This window comes from Ziziphus jujuba, chromosome 4 (assembly GCF_031755915.1).
Source record: "Ziziphus jujuba cultivar Dongzao chromosome 4, ASM3175591v1".
Classification (NCBI taxonomy): Eukaryota; Viridiplantae; Streptophyta; class Magnoliopsida; order Rosales; family Rhamnaceae; genus Ziziphus; species Ziziphus jujuba.
In genome coordinates, this window is record NC_083382.1 from 3,447,296 (window position 1) to 3,465,883 (window position 18,588).

General features: G+C 32.5%; 2 protein-coding genes across 2 annotated transcripts; both read left to right on the forward strand.

Annotated features, from left to right (window-relative positions):
* Positions 1-1,827: 1,827 nt before the first annotated feature.
* Positions 1,828-5,296, forward strand: LOC107423060 (LEAF RUST 10 DISEASE-RESISTANCE LOCUS RECEPTOR-LIKE PROTEIN KINASE-like 2.4). Its single transcript, XM_060816448.1, has 4 exons — positions 1,828-1,843; positions 1,979-2,752; positions 3,919-3,948; positions 4,032-5,296. Exons 1-4 carry the CDS (start codon positions 1,828-1,830, stop codon positions 5,102-5,104), a joined length of 1,893 nt encoding a protein of 630 aa, XP_060672431.1. The 3' UTR covers positions 5,105-5,296.
* A 3,324-nt stretch (positions 5,297-8,620) lies between these two features.
* LOC107423140 (uncharacterized) lies at positions 8,621-18,056 on the forward strand. The gene is made up of 6 exons (XM_060816449.1): positions 8,621-9,667; positions 10,966-10,995; positions 11,126-12,210; positions 13,181-14,069; positions 16,655-16,690; positions 16,803-18,056. Exons 1-6 carry the CDS (start codon positions 8,830-8,832, stop codon positions 17,921-17,923), a joined length of 3,999 nt encoding a protein of 1,332 aa, XP_060672432.1. The 5' UTR covers positions 8,621-8,829; the 3' UTR covers positions 17,924-18,056.
* Positions 18,057-18,588: the final 532 nt, after the last annotated feature.

Genomic DNA, 18,588 nt, shown 5'->3' on the forward strand with positions numbered 1-18,588 from the left:
GTCTATTTGGGAAAACGTTTTTTAAATTGCTTTCCAAGTAAGCACCCTTCACAAACTTGATCCGGATTACGAATGCAAGGTAATCCTCTCATCATCTCCCTTTTGGACAGCAACTTTAGACCTCCAAAATTTAAATGCCCAAATCTAAGATACCAAAGCCAAGACCCATCTTTGTAGCATGCCTTGAGACACTTGGCAGCATCATTTTGAATGTTGAACATGAACATTCTATTTCTTGACATAGGCACCTTGGCTATTAAGTTGCTTGCATTGTCCCTTATACAAAGATGGTTGTCTCTTAGATGAATATCATAACCCTTCTCCAAAAGTTGTCCAAGACTCAAGATATTGCTCTTCATACTCGGCACATAATATACATTTGATATGAACTGGTGCTTTCCACTCCTTAACCGAATGAGGATGCTGCCTTTTCCTTTTACTGCTACCTTGGATTCATCCCCAAAAGATACATTGCCTCTCACGGATTCATCAAGCTCCACAAACATGCCTCTCCTTCCACACATGTGATTGCTTGCACGGGTATCCAAGTACCATGTATGGTCTTCACTTCTTTCATTATCTTTGTAAGACAACAACAAGGTACCATCTTCTTGACTTCTTTCTTCGACATAGTTGGCCTTCTCTTCAACTTTATTGTAGCCAGGGGTTTTACATTCGAAAGCATAATGATCGAGTTTCCCACATTTGTAACACTTTACATGGAACTTATTATCATACCTTGGTGCTGAGAAACCTCTCCCACGGCCTCTTGTTGATCCTCTTCCTCTTTGAAAATTGCTGTTATGATCATCACCAAACTTCCAGCCCTGTCTAGGTCCTTGCCAGCGGCCACGTCCTCGCACACGGCCTCGTCCTTGTTGGCTTCGATCATTGTGACCGCTGTTGGTTTCCTCTTTAGTTGCTTCAATTCGGGTCTTGAACAATTGTTCCACTATTCCTTCCTTCTTCTTTTTCTTTTCTTCATAAGCTTGCAATGAACCCAAGAGCTGCTCCAATGACATAGCTTCCAAATCTTTTGTTTCTTCAATAATGGCAACAATATGATCAAACTTTGAATCTAATGATCTAAGAATTTTCTCACCATTCCTTTTTAATTGATTGGTCACCACCAAAACTCTAGAAAAATAACCAGATATGAGTTCTCCTTCCTTCATATGCAGCGTTTCAAACTCGACCCTTAAGGTTTGAAGTTGTACCTTCTTGACTGGATCGGCTCCCTTGTAAGAGATTTGAAGCTTCTCCCATGCTTCTTTAGCCGACTTGGCTTCCGAGATCTTCTCAAACGCATCATCATCTAATCCTTGATAGATTAGATAGAGAGTTTTCTTGTCTCTCTTTCTTGAGTCTCTCAAACTATCACTTTGATTTTGAGATAAACTAACTTTATTCTCCGTTTCGACGTAGCCTTTCTCCACTATCTCCCATACGTCTTGGGCACCAAGGAGAGCCTTGATCTTGATACTTCAGTTGTCATAGTTATTCTTGTTGAGTGTTGGAACTTGGAAAGGGACCATACCATTATTGGCCATTTTTTTTTTATCACGGTACTGTTCACGCACTGTTTACATTGCTACTGTTCATGCTACTGTTCATGCTATTGTTTACGTTGTTACTGTTCACGATACTGTTTACGTTGCTACTGTTCACGAAATTGTACCAATCTCTGATACCATTTTGTTGAATGGAAACAAAAACCAAAACAGCAAAACAAAACAAAACAGAACAGCAAAACAAACAAAACAGAACAGCAAAACAATGAGCAAAACCTGAAGGAAGGAAAGAAAACTGCAGCTGCTGGTTTATTGAATGATTCTCTGCTTTTGTGGCTTACAGCATACCAAAGGAAAAAATATAACATTATTTATACTAATACTTAACCCTACCTACATAAAACATTATAAAATTATCCTAAAAGAAGTTTCTAAAACTTGGACTTTAAGAAAACTTGGACCCTAAGTAACCAAGGCCCACAAAATAATAACCCAAAAAATCAAGTTTATATTTCAACAGTTGTTAGTCATCATCAAGTTTCCTCCATGTTGGAGCTTCCATTTGTTGAAGAGCTGCAGCAACCGATTCACTTGTGGGAATATCACGGGGGTTCAATTCCCTTTCTGGGGAGATGATAGGCTGGAAGGTTGTGGATATCCTCATCTATATCTCCACTGCGACAAAAACGAAACTACCATTGAGATCAGGGGTGTGAAATACAAGGTACTAGTCCTGGACCCGAAAAACCAGACCCTCCAAATCTCAAGGGATGATTTCTCAAATGGGTTATGCTCCCCAACATACCTTAATACCACCTTTGATTCACAGCAATTTGAATATGGTCCAGAATTTGGAGAAATTACATTTCACTATGATTGCCCTCCTGGTCTTAATGGCGTGCTCGGGTTTTTCCCTTGCCCCGGTGGGTCTACTCATAAGGATGGCTTCATAGGAAATGGACCTCAAACTATGGGTTGCAATTCGAGCCTCAAAGTTGGGATTGGTCGGAATTATTTTATTGATACGGAAGAATATTGGTGGGAAATGGAACAGGCACTGATCAAAGAAGGATTTAAAGTGAAATATAAGGTGAATACTTGGTTATGTGATGGATGCACCAAATCCGGCGGGGTTTGTGGTTATGACTGGGCTTCCAAACAACCAACTTGCTACTGCGCGGATGGATCTTCTGGGCAAAGGCTATGTCCTCCCTCATCATCACCCAAGGGCCAAACAAAAGGTACGATCCGGATAAATAATACTATATTTTAAACAAATTGTATTGAGAAGATTGCTTTTTTAAAAATATGAGAATAATTAATGGATTATATTCATATATATATATATATATATATATGCATGTATGTATATTATTTATTTATTTATTATTATTATTATTTTAACTTTTTTTTGTAGAAAGGCTATTATATATCTAATTAATAAAATGATTTAATTGGTAAAGTCTCGCAAATGGTTTAGTTGGTAGTCTTGCAGATAGACTAGAAAAAAAATTTATCTCGCAAATAGACTGGAAAATTTTTTATCTTTAGGCTCTCTTTTTTCAACTCATGTTTTAATAGACATAGGTGTGTCTTACATCTAGGATTCTTGCCTTAAGTCATTAGACTGTCTTTTTGAGACGTAAGTAGTGTTAATATTGAAAAGACTGAATTACACATCATTAATAAAATATTTTGGATACTTAAACATTATAATCAGAGGGTAATATTTAGGATTTTGATGCGGGTAATTTTGAGAAACAAATTTGACTAAAAGAATAGGTGAAAATTTATTTAAGAAAATTAGTGAAAATTTTCCTTTTTCTAGAATAACAAAAAAAGGTCTAGTATTAAATGCTAAATAGAAAAAACAAACAAAAATAAGATGTCTTATATTAAAATAAGTTAAAAATAAGTGTTTAGTGAAAAAAACAAACAGGTCCACCCTCCACTACGCCTAAAGACTTTACCAAATAAACCATTTGTCTTTGTGAGTTTATATTAAGGTGCCATTATTTTTGTCCCTCCGATTAAATGGAAGAATAAGGACGAACAAACAGGGGAATTGAAATCCGGAAGAAATGTAACCGACAACTACGCGATAAACTAAAATGGTAAACACATGTACTTCAACAAATATTTTTTTCATAAATAAGGATATTAATAAAGATTGTGTGAAGGATTATATAAGGTAATTATGATCCGCTGAACAATTAATTATATCTAATTAAAAGCTGCAAGATGTTACTACGAGTGTAAATCATATTACATGATCTCCCCTGTTCAGAAAGACAGAGATACAAAACGATGGAAACTAATGACTCGGGTGGTTCCAAGTTAGCTACAATTATTTTTCTCTATTTACAAAGTTACTTATTTTTAGTCTCACCTTCTCTTGATATTGCAGAATCCTCTTCGGATCGTAATTTGATCATAGGTAAAATGTCACCGTGCTCTTTTTCTTATTTTGCTACCATGAAATAAAAAAGATATACAACTTACATACTCTTTTGAACATAGGCATTTCATCAGGAGCAGTGCTTGGAATTTTGATAATTTCTGCTATAATTTTCTCTGTCTATAAACGAGTATCTTGGAAGAAAGAAAATAGAGACGATTTTGATGTCGAGGCATTTTTAAGCAGTAATACTTCATTTGCCCCAAAGCGATACAGTCACTCACATGTCAAAAAAATGACAAACTCATTTGTCAACATAATTGGGAAAGGAGGATATGGCTGTGTATACAGAGGAACACTGCCTGATGGTCATCTGGTTGCGGTGAAAGTCCTCAAAAATTCCAAAAACAACGGAGAAGATTTTATCAACGAAGTTGCTAGTATGGGTAGAACTTCTCATGTTAATATAGTCACTCTTCTCGGATTCTGCTACGAGGGCACAAAGAGAGCTTTGATTTATGATTACATGCCTAATGGATCACTTGATAAATTCATATTTGATCAAGAATCTCCAAACCCAACTCGTCGCTTGGATTGGACAACATTGTACGAAATTGCTCTTGGAATTGCACGAGGACTAGAGTACTTGCATCGAGGTTGCAACACAAGGATATTGCATTTTGACATAAAGCCTCAAAACATTCTTTTGGATAAAGATTTTTGTCCAAAAATCTCTGATTTTGGCCTGGCAAAACTGTGGCTAAAAAAGGAAAGTATTGTATCGATGACGGGTGCTAGAGGAACAGCAGGATACATAGCACCTGAAGTATTCAATCGCAACTTTGGTGGAGTGTCTCACAAATCCGATGTTTATAGCTACGGAATGTTGGTATTGGAAATGGTTGGAGGAAGAAAGAATGTTGATGTTGGAGTGTCTCGTACTAGTGAAATATACTTTCCATATTGGATTTACGAGAACATAGAATTGGATAAAGATCTAAGAATTTTGGGTGTCACAACAGAGGAGGAAAAAGAGATGGCAAAGAAGATGGTATTAGTGAGCTTTTGGTGCATTCAGACAATTCCATCCGATCGACCACCAATGAGTAAAATTGTAGATATGCTGGAAGGAAATCTTCAATCTGTCCAGATTCCACCAAAGCCGATCTTGTCTTCTCCTGCAAGGTCTCCTTAGGCGTTCCACAAAATCATAACAGTAGATTTATATATTCCACTTGTCAGTTCTCTATATTTGATGTTTCCCAAGTTGGATCATATTCTCAGCTTTTGATTGTTAACCTGCATAAAAAAGTGGGCAATTAAGCGTGCTAAATATATGTAATGACCACTAACCGTGTTGACAGGTTCAGGAGAAAAAAAAGGTTTCCTTTTGGTTCGGGGATTTTGTTATTACACAGAGGATTAATTAAAATAAATGACACATACGTGCTTATATTTGAAGAGGTTATCTATTTTTGTCTCAGATTTAATGATGCAAATCCTGATGATCCAGGGAGAAATTCCAAGTAACCAAAATTTTAAATCTGATGAAGGTGTAACTAAGGATTTAGGAAACATAAAGATGGTGAGGAATTTTATTATTCTTGCTTTTATTATTGAAGACAGCTAAGCCATTGAGTTATTTTCTGGACCCAAAAACAAAAGTCATTCTTGCTTTATGTGGGCCCGGGAAGGTGGGACTTTGTACACTTCTAGCAATGACTCCAAAGACGGAAACTCTCCAGGGAGATTTAACACCAAAAAATGAGTAGTAATAGGATAATCTTCAGGATATGCATTAACTGTTTTTTTTTTTTTCCCGCTTATCAAATTCGATACAACACAGATGACCCAAAAACAAAATATATATATATATATATATATATCTATATTCTAAAATACGTTGAAATATAAATGAAACATAATCTAAATTTTGATCATATTATAAACATAATTCTTAAGTGAGCTAAACTCGAAATTTTATTTAATTCATTAAAAAAGGGTATTTAAAATTTTTAAATGGTTCAAGAATTTTAATAATTTCCCAAAATCATTTAAATTTTACAAAATGTATGTTGAAATATAAATGAAACATAATTTAAATTTTGATCATATTATAAAAATAATTCTTAAGGTTGAGCTAAACTCATAATTTTAATTAATTCATTAAAAAGGGTATTTAAAAATTTTTAATGGTTCAAAAATGTTAATAATTTCCCAAAATCATTTAAATTTTACAAAATGTTTATAATTTCTCAACATCTTTGTTTATAACGATTTTCTTATTCAATGTTCTTGAGATTTAGAGTTTTAAAGTAAATTTCCCAATATCATTGTCCGAAAATATTTTTATAAAAATCATTTTGATATTTATAGATTTGAGGGACAATATAAAGTATTATAAAAGTTCAAAATTAAAATTTCTCAAAATCTTTGTTTAAAATTACTTTTGTGAAACTAATTTTGATAGTCAGAGTCTTAATGTTCAAAATAAAGTATTCTAAATGTTCAATGTCCAAAAATCTCAGAATGTTAATAATTCCCAAAATCTTTTAAACTTTACCAAATCTTTATAAAAGAACATAATTATTAAGGTTAAGCTAAACTTACAATTTTAATTAATTCATTAAAAAAAGGTACTTAAAAATTTTAAATGCTTCTAATAAAAATGAAATAAAAAGGGGTGTCAACTGGGGTTTTTCATGTTTGGGGATTTTTTTGGCAATTTCATATGGACAGAGACCGCGTAAAAGTCCAAATGGTAGTGTATTAGTTATTTTACGTATCTAAAATTAAAGTATTTCTTGTAGTTGTACTGTATACATTCAAAGATTTACTTATCTTCATCTATTCTACTGTATTTTTTGTAATTCTTTTCACCCAAAAAAATAAATAAATAAATAAAATTCAAAGATACATTAATTAATTACATGGTCCTATCTCATGAAACTACCATATGGGACCCACATATACGATGTGACAGTTTTTGTGTGCGGGACCAGGTGGTCCCAGTTTGCTCCGAATTAAATTGGCAAAGTCAGTTCAAAGTCAACTAATTAAAGTCATCAAATGTTAGTCAATCCAGGCTCTGTTTTTAACTTTCCCCTGTAACTATGAATTGCATTTGTGAGTATTGTACCGATGAGGGGTGCTAGAGGAACAGCAGAATACATAGCACCTAAAGTATTTAATTGGAATTTTGATGGAATATTTCACAAATCTGATATTTATAGTAATAGAATATTGATTCTCAAAATGGTTGGAACAACAAAGAATATTGAGGTGAAAATATGCTTTTTATAAAGATTACGAATTTTGGGAGTCACAACAGAAGAGGAAAGAGAGATGGCAAAGAAGATGGTGCTAGTGAGCTTTTGGTGCATTCAGACAATTCCATCGGATCGACCACCAATGAGTAAAGTTGTTGATATGCTGGAAGGAAATTTTCAATCTGTCCAGATTCCACCAAAGCCCCTCTTCTCCTCTGCAATCCACAAAATCATAACAATTCATTTATATGTATATATATATATATATATATATATATATTGATGTTTCCCAAGTTTCTATGTTTCTATCATATGCTCAGCTTTTGAAGGTGAACCTACGTACAAAAGTGGTAAATTAAGCGTGCTAAATGTATGTAATGAGCACTGACTGTGTTGACAGGTTCAGGAGAAAAAAAAATGTTCCCTTTTGGTTTGGTGATTTTGTTTTTACACAGAGGATTTATTAAAATAAATGACACGTACGTGCGTATATTTGAAGAGGCTAATTATCTATTTTTGTCTCAAATTTGATGATGGAAATCCTGATGATCCGGGAGAAATTCAAAGCAACCAAAATTTTAAATTTGATGAAGGTGTAACTGTGGCTTTAGGAAACATGTTTTGTTTCGTTGATCCCAAGAACCAGAAAAAAGACATCTTTATATATATATATATATATATATATGGATAGATACTGTGGAATTTGATTATTCTTGCTTTTGTTATTATTGTTGCTGTAAAAGCGTAGAATATATGACTGATGACATGACGACAAATAAGCAATTGAGTAAACAGTTCAATCTTGCCTTATATGGGCCGGGCAGGTGAGAGTTGTAGACTTTTAGCAACGACTCCAAAGACTTGGAAACTACCCTAGTGATTTGATGAATTTTAGCAGCCCTATTCTCAACCCGAGAAAAAAATAATAAATAAAAAATAAAAAAGTGATGTGGAGTATTCTTCACGATATGCAAAATAAAAAAGTGATGTGGAGTATTCTTCACCATATGCAAAATAAAAAAGTGATGTGGAGTATTCTTCACCATATGCAGTAGCTTTTTTTTTGTTTTTTTGTTTTTTTTTGTTTTTTTCCTTATATATCAAATTTAATACAACACAGACAAGCAAAATAAATAAATAAATAAATAAAAATAAACAATTCTATGACACGTTGAAATATAAGTGATACATATTCTAAATTTTGAACTTATTATACATAATTCTTAAAAGTGAGCAAAACTTATAGTTTTGATTAATTCATTAAAAAAAAAAAGGGATTTAAAAATTTTAAATGATCCGAAGATAATATATTTTGAAACTAATATTAGTTATTTTATATATCTAAAATTACAGAATGCCTTGTAGCTAAACATATATTCCTTTCATTTATTTAATCAAATCCAAAGATACAGTAATTACATGGTTCTCTCTCAAAAAACCACCGTATGGGACCCACATGCGATGTGATAGCTTTTGTGTGCGGGGACCAGGTGATTCCAGTTTGTTCCAAGTTTTGGGGTAAGCTGGGTAGCAAAGTTAATTCAAAGTCAACAAAGTAGTCAATGGTTTACCATAGCCAATCCGGCTATGTTTCATTACTTTGCTCTACGACTATGAATTGCAATTGCAGAGTATTTGGGAATTGTTATCAATGGATGCCAATCTCTTACCCTCCTCATCATCTTCTCCAATTTCATTTATCTTAATCTTCATATTCTTCCTCACAATTCCTCAAAAATCTTCAGGCTTCTTCAATGGATTCTCCGCCTGCAGTAACAGGTTCATCTGTGGAAACCTCACCAATGTGGGCTATCCTTTCTGGGGAGATGGCAGGCCTGAATCTTGTGGATACCCTCATCTCCATCTCAACTGTGAGCGCAATATCGTGACAACCATAGAGATCATGAATGTGAAATACCAAGTATTGAAGCTAAATCTGAGCACCCAAATTCTCAAAATCGCTCGGGCTGATTTCTTGAATGGATCTTGTCCTTCCACGGAATCGTCACAGAATCCAGTCTTTGATTCAGCACTTTTTGAATATGCTCAAGGATATGGAAATCTAACAATTCTTTATGATTGTTCTTCATCAGGAAGATTCACTTTCTGTCCCGTTAAATTCCACAAAAGATCGGGAAGATTTGCAGCTGTAAGTTATAGGGCAACGAATCCATTGAGGAATCAGAATAATCAAACTGGGTCATCATGCAGTAAAATTATAGTTGGGGTTTCTCAAAGCTACAATTCGTCCGAAATCAAAGAGGCTCTCAGAAAAGGATTTGAAGTGAAATATGAGGTGGATAATGAATATTGTAATGGTTGTACAGGATCTGGCGGAGTTTGTGGTTATGAGTCAATGAAACCAACTTGCTACTGTGAAAATCAAAGTTATGGCAATGGGACCTGTATTACTTCCGTACAACCATCAGCACAGGCACCAGCACCAGCAATGAACACCCTACACCATGGACCTTTCGAAGTTAAAGCAGGTAGGTGTCGAAACTTTGACAAATTTACTGGAGCCCCATTGCTATTGGGTTTGAATATCTGGTATTCATTTTCAACATGGCTGAAGTCAGGGGCCCACAAGATAAAGCAAAAAGTTTACATCTTAAGAAATTGTTTTTCCGTGTCTTTTATAAGTTTTTTAAAACACATCACAGCACCTTCTTTTTTTTTCTTTTTTTTTCTTTTTTTTTTAATTGGTTTTTCTTGTTTTCGGTTTTGAAAATTGTTCAAACTTTGTCTGACAAACGGCATCTGGATTGTGATAGGGTTAAAATAATCCCGAAGCCGCGTTTGAAAACAATTGCAAATTGGATTAAAAAATTCAGAATCCTAAGATACTCCGTCTTCTACTGGATTATCTTATCCCGCCTACCGGTGTGAGATTATTTAATGCAATTGTCGTGGAATGATGATTTGGCTTCTGAAAAGTAGACCACATTTTTTTAAAAAAATTTAAACTTCTTTTTTCTAATATTTTATTATTATTATTTATTTAATTCTTTACTATATGTTTTTTTTTTCCTTTCTTTTATTTCATTTATTTCTTTTTTTTTAATTCAATCCTTTTCTCTTTTTGTATTTCATTGTTCATTTTGTTTTTTAATTTCATTCTTTTTTTCTTTTTTCTTTTTTATTTTATTATTTATTTTCATTTGGTTTCAAGATCTTAAAACCCATTACTTTTGAGATTTTTTTTATTTTATAATGGGAAGGTTAGTATAAAAAATTGTAAAGAGAACAAATTAATTGGATTAAGTTTTTAAAAATTTATTAGATAAATGATTTATCTTTTTTTTATATGTGTATATATATATTGGATTAATCCAATTTAAACCATCGTGTTTAATTTAAAAATTAATAAGGTATGTGATAATTGGTATTCATTTTAATAATTATTATATAAAAAAAACTTCAATATTGTCAAATTGACATAAAAAATGAATTAATTTTTATTCCATTCTTTATCTCAGTTCCAATTCCATTTCCAATCCAATTATATCCCGCATACCAAGCACATAATCAAACAGATTATATATATTATAAGCGTTTCAGAAAATAATTTTCTGTTTTTAAAAATAGAAAAAGGTTTCTAAGACCCTTGGCCGAACGGACCCATTTAGTTCAGTTCCCTGCCAGTTGGTCTTGGCCCTGCCCCCAAACGAATATTTTTTTTTTGGTGGGGGGTGTAAATGCTGGTCTTGGCAAGTTTGAATTATGATGAGGTAATAATATTCGTTTCATGCGAACTTTTGCTGATTCTACTTTTTATTTGCTGCAGGATCATCCTTGGGGCGTAATTCGGTCATAGGTACAATACGTACAACACGTCTTTATTTATTATTATTATTATTTTTTTTTTGTTTTACTTTCTTTTTGGTTTTTTTAAGCTTTTTTTCCTTTTTGCCAATATATAGGTTTAAATAATATTTTTAATATAGGTATTGGAGCAGCTATAGTTGTGAATTCCATACTTGCAATTGTCATCGTATGTTTTTACAAGAGAGAATGCCTAACGAGTAAAATAGCAATTTTTTGGAAGAAAGATAGAAGAGAGGAGTTTGATGTTGATGCATTTTTGAGTAACTATGGATCATTTGCCTCTAGGAGATATAGTTACTCGAATATTAAGAAAATGACAAACTCATTTGTGGAACCAATAGGAAAGGGAGGGTTTGGTACCGTATACAAAGGAAAGTTACATGATGGTCATCCTGTTGCAGTGAAAGTCCTAAATGAATCCAAGGGTAATGGACAAGAATTTATCAATGAAGTTGTCAGCATTGGTAGAACTTCTCATGTAAATATAATCACTCTTCTTGGATTTTGTTATGAGAGAACCAAAAGGGTACTGATTTATGAGTATATGGCCAATGGATCCCTGGATAAGTTCATATTTAACAAAGATTCTTTGAATCTAAACAGTCAGCTAGATTGGAAAAAATTATATGACATTGCTGTGGGCATTGCACGAGGACTAGAATATTTACACCGAGGTTGTGGCACAAGGATTTTGCATTTTGACATAAAACCTCAAAATATTCTTTTGGATAACGAGTTTTGTCCAAAGATATCTGATTTTGGCCTTGCAAAACTTTCTCAAACAAAAGAGAGCATTGTGTCAATGATGGGTGCTAGAGGAACTCCGGGATATATTGCACCTGAAGTATGGAGTAAAAACTTTGGTGGAGCATCTTATAAATCTGATGTTTATAGCTATGGTATGATGGTTCTTGAAATGGTTGGGGGAAGAAAGAATATTCAGCCTACAGCATCTCATACTAGTCAAATATACTATCCAGATTGGATATATGAGGATTTAGAATTGGACAAGGATTTAAGAAATTTGGAGGTTAAAACAGAGGAAGAGAAAGAAATAACTAGGAAGATGGTATTAGTGAGCTTTTGGTGCATTCAGATAAATCCATTAAATCGACCATCAATGAGCAAAGTGGTAGAGATGCTACAAGGAAGCCTCCAAAGCTTGCAAATTCCGCCAAAGCCAATATTGTTTTCGGAAAACATCTTATAAAAGGTGTGAAAATATGTCTTGTCGCAACTGTTTTCAATTTATCTTCCAACACCAAAATTCAGTTTTGGTGTTCTAAACATTTTATATGGTACTAGTTTAATTTGTGTGCTCTTAAATCTTTTACCCTCTATTTTTTTTTTTCAACCTGCCTCTAATTTAAGAATTCTATTCTAATTAATACTCGTACCTGTTTCCTAAATTAATGCTTCCTACAAGTAAGAGATTAAATTTTATGCTTGAAGCCTTGTCTTATTTCCAAATTGTGACTCAACTATGGAAATAATTTTTTTCATTTCCTCCAGTTTACAAATTTTTCCCAATCTCATAGGATTAGCTATTGAAATGCATGCCCTTCATTAGCATTAGGCCCATGTACAATTTCTGTTCGAAATATGTGACATCTATTTTCATGATCAGTGTGTGCACTTTTCATATAATTTATGCACTATATCCTTATAGTTTTTGGTTTCGAAACTTAGCCAAAGTTTGGTAATTTAAGCTAAAAAGCTTAAAAAAAACACCATGTATAATTCTTCCTTTTTTTTTTTAATTTTTTCCTCTTTGGATCTCTACTTTTTGCATTTTTTTTTTTCACTTTTAACTTGGATGTTTTATGTTAATGTTTGATTAATTTTTAGTATAATATGTTAACACAAATACCGCCTAATTATTAGACATTTAAAAAAAAAAGAAAAAAGTTTATGGCTGGGTTTGAGGTTCGACCTCAAACTGCTCTTTTTTAAAATATCTTGCCGTACAATTAATTAAAAATAACTATATTTATTAAATTAATAAAAAAAAAGGACAAGCACGTGGGAGTCAGTAAGTGGAAAAGTTCCAAGTATCCCAGAGTACCACTTAAATCCTGCAACAAGTGGGACACACATGCTTCTGCATGGCAGAATATGAATGGTTGCAGCCCAATCCTAAAAGTTTACTTCTTCCTTGTTTTTTCTTATAAAATTCCCATGAACTTGCAATTTCAATTCATTCATTCATTTTCTTCACCTTACAACCTCTACACGAAATGAACTCCAAATTTTACTCATTCCCACCCTCTCCTCTTCTTCTTCCTCTTATTCTTCCACTTTCTTGTCTGTTACTTTTCATCAACTTTCCTCCATGTTGGAGCTTAGACATGTTCACAATCTGCAGCAAGCAATTCTCTTGTGGGAATATTAGTGGCATAGATTACCCTTTCTGGGGTGGTGATCGTCGGAAAGATTGTGGACTCCCTCATCTACATCTTCTTTGCGATGGAAACCTTACCACCATACAGATTATGGGTATCAAATACAAGGTTTTAGACATAAACCAAAAAGACCAAATCCTCAAAATCTCAAGAAACAATTTAGTCAGCAATTACTGTTCACCAAATCATCCAAACACCACCTTTGATCCCAATCAATTTCAATACGCTCCAGACTCCCGTGAAATTACGATTCTGTATGATTGTCCTGATGAAAATGATCCAACTGGCATCCATGAAGGTTTCAATTGTCCACCTGGTTCTGCTTATAAGGGAGGCTTCATAACAATTGAACGTCAACATATGATATGTAACGGGAGCCTCAAAGTTGGTTTTCTACGAAGTTATCTCGAGGAAGAAACGGAGTCGAATTCGGCGGGGAAAATTGAAAAGGCTCTGAGAGAAGGTTTTGGAGTAAAATATAAGATGGATAATAAGTCTTGTTTGGATTGCACCAAATCAAGAGGAGCTTGTGGTTACGATTTGTTGTCCAACCAAACAACTTGCTACTGTGATGGATATGATCTATCACCTAGGGAATCCACATGTCCTTTTTCTTCTTCGGCATCACCCAGTCCCACAGGCCAGTTACAAGATACTCAAGGTAATACATTTTTCAATACTAAATGGTACCTATATTAAATCTGCATCTAAATATCATATTGTTTATGCTTATGACTCTATGTTACAAATTTTAGATTAATTGGAGGTGTACAGGAAAATATAATTTAGTCCATGGAGTAGTGACGATGGAGTCAAACTTTCGAATTAATTAGCAGATAAACATGTATATATATATATATATATATAATTAAAATTTGTTGATATTTATTCTCAATAATTTAATTACCAAGCATGGTCCATTCAAATTCTACAATAAAATGTTCAAAAAATTTTAGTTTTAAACAAAAGTTGATTTCTCCAAAAACAAAGAAACAGAAATAAAATTATAACCTCCTTTAAGTTTCACCAATTTTACACACATCTCTTTCTCTATGAAAATAATTTTAGAAAGCATCAAGAAAACTATATATTATATGAAAATTTTTCTTTCCAGAAACAAGATTTAACATTTACACAAAAAAATAAAGAACAAAATAATGAACTATATATAATTTTCTTGAATAGATATTACTAAATTATGATGTATTCCACATAGTTTCTTTTTTCCAATTTTTTATTTTTATTTTTATTTTTATTTTATTTTTTTAAAAGTGTTTCACATAGTTATGTTGAGGTAACTAAGTCAAGTAACGATCATGTAGGACATGTCGTTAATGTTAAGTAAAATCTAGTCAATTTTGTAGGTATATCTAGAAGATCGACCATGTCAAAGATTCTAGCTAGAGGCTGATTAAACCATACATATAGTTTTCGAAATCTTAAATTGATTATATATACTTGTAAGCAAGTAGATACAGGTAGTGACATTGTCCTAATAATAGCCAGCCACCATGAAAAGAGGACGTTTCCTGTGGAAAGAAAATTGTAGTTTTTCCCTTCTTTATTGGTTTTTACTCTTTGATATATATAGCATTTTAATTCTTCTATATATATATATATATAATTTTATTATAAAAAACACCTAGATAGAAAAAAAATTTAAACACATATTTTTTTAAAAATATATGTTTAAATTTTTTTACCCATTTATTTTTTAAAAAATATGTGTGTATTGCATGCTCCAATAAGAGAACCCAGACTGATTAAGACAGTGCAACTTGCAACTGTCCGAAAAGATATGTTGGAAGTATTAATTATTCTTGGCCTTAATATTGGAAGCACTCGCTTTCCATTTTCTGTCTTTGAAGTCTTGATAGTACTGGGCAAAGAAAGCAATATTCGGATCCGTCGGATTAGAGAAACCTGCCTATCCACCTCGCTCATTGAGATCCCTTGAATGATTCTAGAAATATCCGTATTACAATAGAAAATTCGCCAAGGACGACTTTCTCTTCTGAGCAAGTGGTAAAGTTGACAAATGTTCAAATATGTGGTTTATTTAACACCATTATTTTCTTATCTGACGCTTTTAATAATTGATTCTTTATTGGATAAGAAAACTAAGTGATTAGGTGAATTAAATATGTTTTTGTTGAATTCTTCAGACATTACATTGAGTTGAACGTAACATGATGGGCGCTTTTAAGAAAGAAATAGATTAGGTAAAAAGATGATAATTAATAACTAAAGTAGTTCAAAGTAATAATTTTAACAACCTTTCTATAGTCATAATATTGGGGCCAAAGTAGTATTATTATAATAAGAAGATTATAACTTAAATGAATGTGTAGTTACAAAAATTATTTTATTTTTAGTACTTATTTATCCTTAGCATAAGTATTTTTTTTTTTTTTTTGGGGTGAATTTATATCACTTATGCTTATCCTTAGCATAAGTGATACAGAGGTAAAGTACAAACTACATTAATAATTAAATAGTAAAGCATGTCAAATAGAAGTTATACACAGAGACAATTTCGAAAAACTATAGTACATGTATCTATGCAGTGTTAGGAATATGCAAAATCATCTTAAAAGTCTGAAATTTTGCATTCTCTTCAATATTTTTATCTCAATGTAAATTCTACAAATATATTATCTCAAACAATTTTAGATATATATTTTATTTCACTGTAAACTAATATATGCATATAATTATATATTGCAATATACAAATAATTTTTAATATATAGAGGCAAGTTCATTAAGACAAAACTTCGAAAAATTATAATTTATTACAATGTAAAGTTTATCTTTGTTTATAATTGGCACAAATTGGGACCAAAATATTTTAAAACTGCATTGAAAATATTTTTATATAAAATTTATATAAAAAAGATGGAAATTATTGACTAAAGTAGTTCCAATATACATATGTATGGGGCGCTTTTAATGTATCAATATATTTAACAAATAGTTTTTAATAAATTGTTCTCGCCTTTGATTGAATACATCCAGGATGGATAAACAAGGTGGATAAGCATTGAAAAGTCAGAAATAATTATTTTTATTATTTGTATACAACTAGATTTATATATTCAATGAATAAGATAATATTTATAAAAAAATCTTTGTTAAATATTTTGTTATATGCAACCAGCCCCTGTATATAAGTTTTATTATCATTATTATTGTTTATGAACTAATTACATACTCTCTGATTTTTATATTTTCCCTTATCTTGCAGTTGCTAAATCTTCTCTGAAGCGTCATTTGGTCATAGGTAAAATGTCTAGCTAGCTTCATGCTTTTCTTTTTCTTTTTTTTTAAACTCTGCTCTAACAAAATAAAATATATAGACAAGGTATACTTAAATACTTTTTTTCTGAATATAGGTATTCTAGTGGCTGGACTAGGCCTTTTGATAATTTGTTCTGCAATTCTTATTTTCTACATTCGTAATTGTAGAAAAGATAAAACAGAAAAGTTTGATGTGGAGGCATTTATAAGGAATTACGCGTCATTATCCCCAAGGCGATATAGTTATACGCAAGTCAAAAGAATGACAAACTCATTTGCAGATTCAATAGGTAAAGGAGGATTTGGTTCTGTATACAAAGGAAAATTGCCTGACGGTCGTATTGTTGCAGTAAAAGTCTTAAAAGAATCTGAAACCAATAGTGGAGAAGATTTTATCAACGAAGTTGTTAGTATGGGTAGAACTTCTCATGTTAATATAGTCACTCTTTTCGGATTTTGTTACGAGGGAACCAAGAGAGCTCTGATTTATGATTACATGCCTAATGGATCTCTTGATAAATTCATATTTGATCAGGAATCTCTGGATGCAACTCGTTGCCTAGAATGGAAAACATTGTATGAAATTTCTCTTGGCATTGCACAAGGACTAGAATACTTGCATCGCGGTTGCAACACAAGGATTTTGCATTTCGATATAAAACCGCAAAACATTCTTTTGGACAAAGATTTTTGTCCAAAAATATCGGATTTCGGGCTAGCGAAATTGTGGCTAAACAAAGAAAGTATAGCATCGGTGATGAGCGCTAGAGGAACTGCAGGGTATATAGCCCCGGAAGTATTCAGTAGGAATTTTGGTGGAGTGTCACATAAATCTGATGTTTATAGTTATGGGATGCTAGTTCTTGAAATGGTTGGAGGAAGAAAGAATATGGATCCTTCAATTTCTCATACTAGTGGAATATACTTTCCTTGTTGGATTTATGAGTACTTGAAATTGGATAAAGATTTAAGATTTTTAGAAGTGAAAACGGAGGAAGAAGAAGAAATGTCAAGGAAAATGGTGTTAGTGAGCTTTTGGTGCATTCAGATAAATCCATCACATCGACCACCAATGAGTAAAGTTGTAGAAATGCTGGAAGGAAATCTTGAATCTGTTCCCATTCCGCCAAAGCCATTCTTGTTTTCTCCTCCAAGGTCTCCTCAACATTCCACAAGTTTGTCTACAATAGAGGGAAGTTTAGCTGAATCATTCTAAGTTACTCTCTCTCTCTCTCTCTCTTTCAGTTTCTAGGTTATTTAATATATTATGTTTGCAATAAGTCGGATGATTAGTAATCTTGTACAGAATATATATTGATGACAAATATTTATTATGTTTTAGATCCAAATTTATATTTGATTATTGCCTTGTAATGAATAAATACATTAATTAAAAAAATTTAGAAATTGAACAATAAAATAGAAAGTGAGGGTAATTGAGAAAAAAAAAATTATTCAAAATTGAATGGTGAGATTAAAAAATGATTCAGCTAGCTAGCTTAGCAGGGAAATTAAAATTGACTTATCGGGTGGGAAATTGCCTAATTCAACACAAATTTAATAAATAATGTGATGATATATTACAGTACACTAGAAAACAGATTTTGCTAATTAAATAATAATTCAAGTGGATAAAATTTAAAATTTTATTGTCCATAGAAAGTACTGTATGGAACACCTTGGGACCTAACTTTCTATGTTCCATCTTCTTTCCTCTCTGAGCCCAAAAAAAAAAAAAAAAAAAAAAAAAAAATTACATTCCAATATCTCTCCCAAAACGTTTCCTTCATTGTGATTACTGTTCATGCCATCACCTTCAACCAGAGTTAAACCTCGATCCACCTTGATTACCTGCACAGAAGACAACAACTTCCTCACTTG

What these genes read in the sequence shown, in the direction of transcription:
- LOC107423060 (XM_060816448.1), top strand. An exon ending in ACCCAAGGGCCAAACAAAAG is followed by an intron (nt 2,753 to 3,918) that starts GTACGATCCGGA and finishes TTGATATTGCAG; the next exon opens with AATCCTCTTCGGATCGTAAT. An exon ending in GGATCGTAATTTGATCATAG is followed by an intron (nt 3,949 to 4,031) that starts GTAAAATGTCAC and finishes TTTTGAACATAG; the next exon opens with GCATTTCATCAGGAGCAGTG.
- LOC107423140 (XM_060816449.1), top strand. Translation starts at nt 8,830, where the DNA reads ATGGATGCCAATCTCTTACCCTCCTCATCATCTTCTCCAATTTCATTT. An exon ending in GGGGCGTAATTCGGTCATAG is followed by an intron (nt 10,996 to 11,125) that starts GTACAATACGTA and finishes TTTTTAATATAG; the next exon opens with GTATTGGAGCAGCTATAGTT. An exon ending in TATTGTTTTCGGAAAACATC is followed by an intron (nt 12,211 to 13,180) that starts TTATAAAAGGTG and finishes TTCTTATAAAAT; the next exon opens with TCCCATGAACTTGCAATTTC.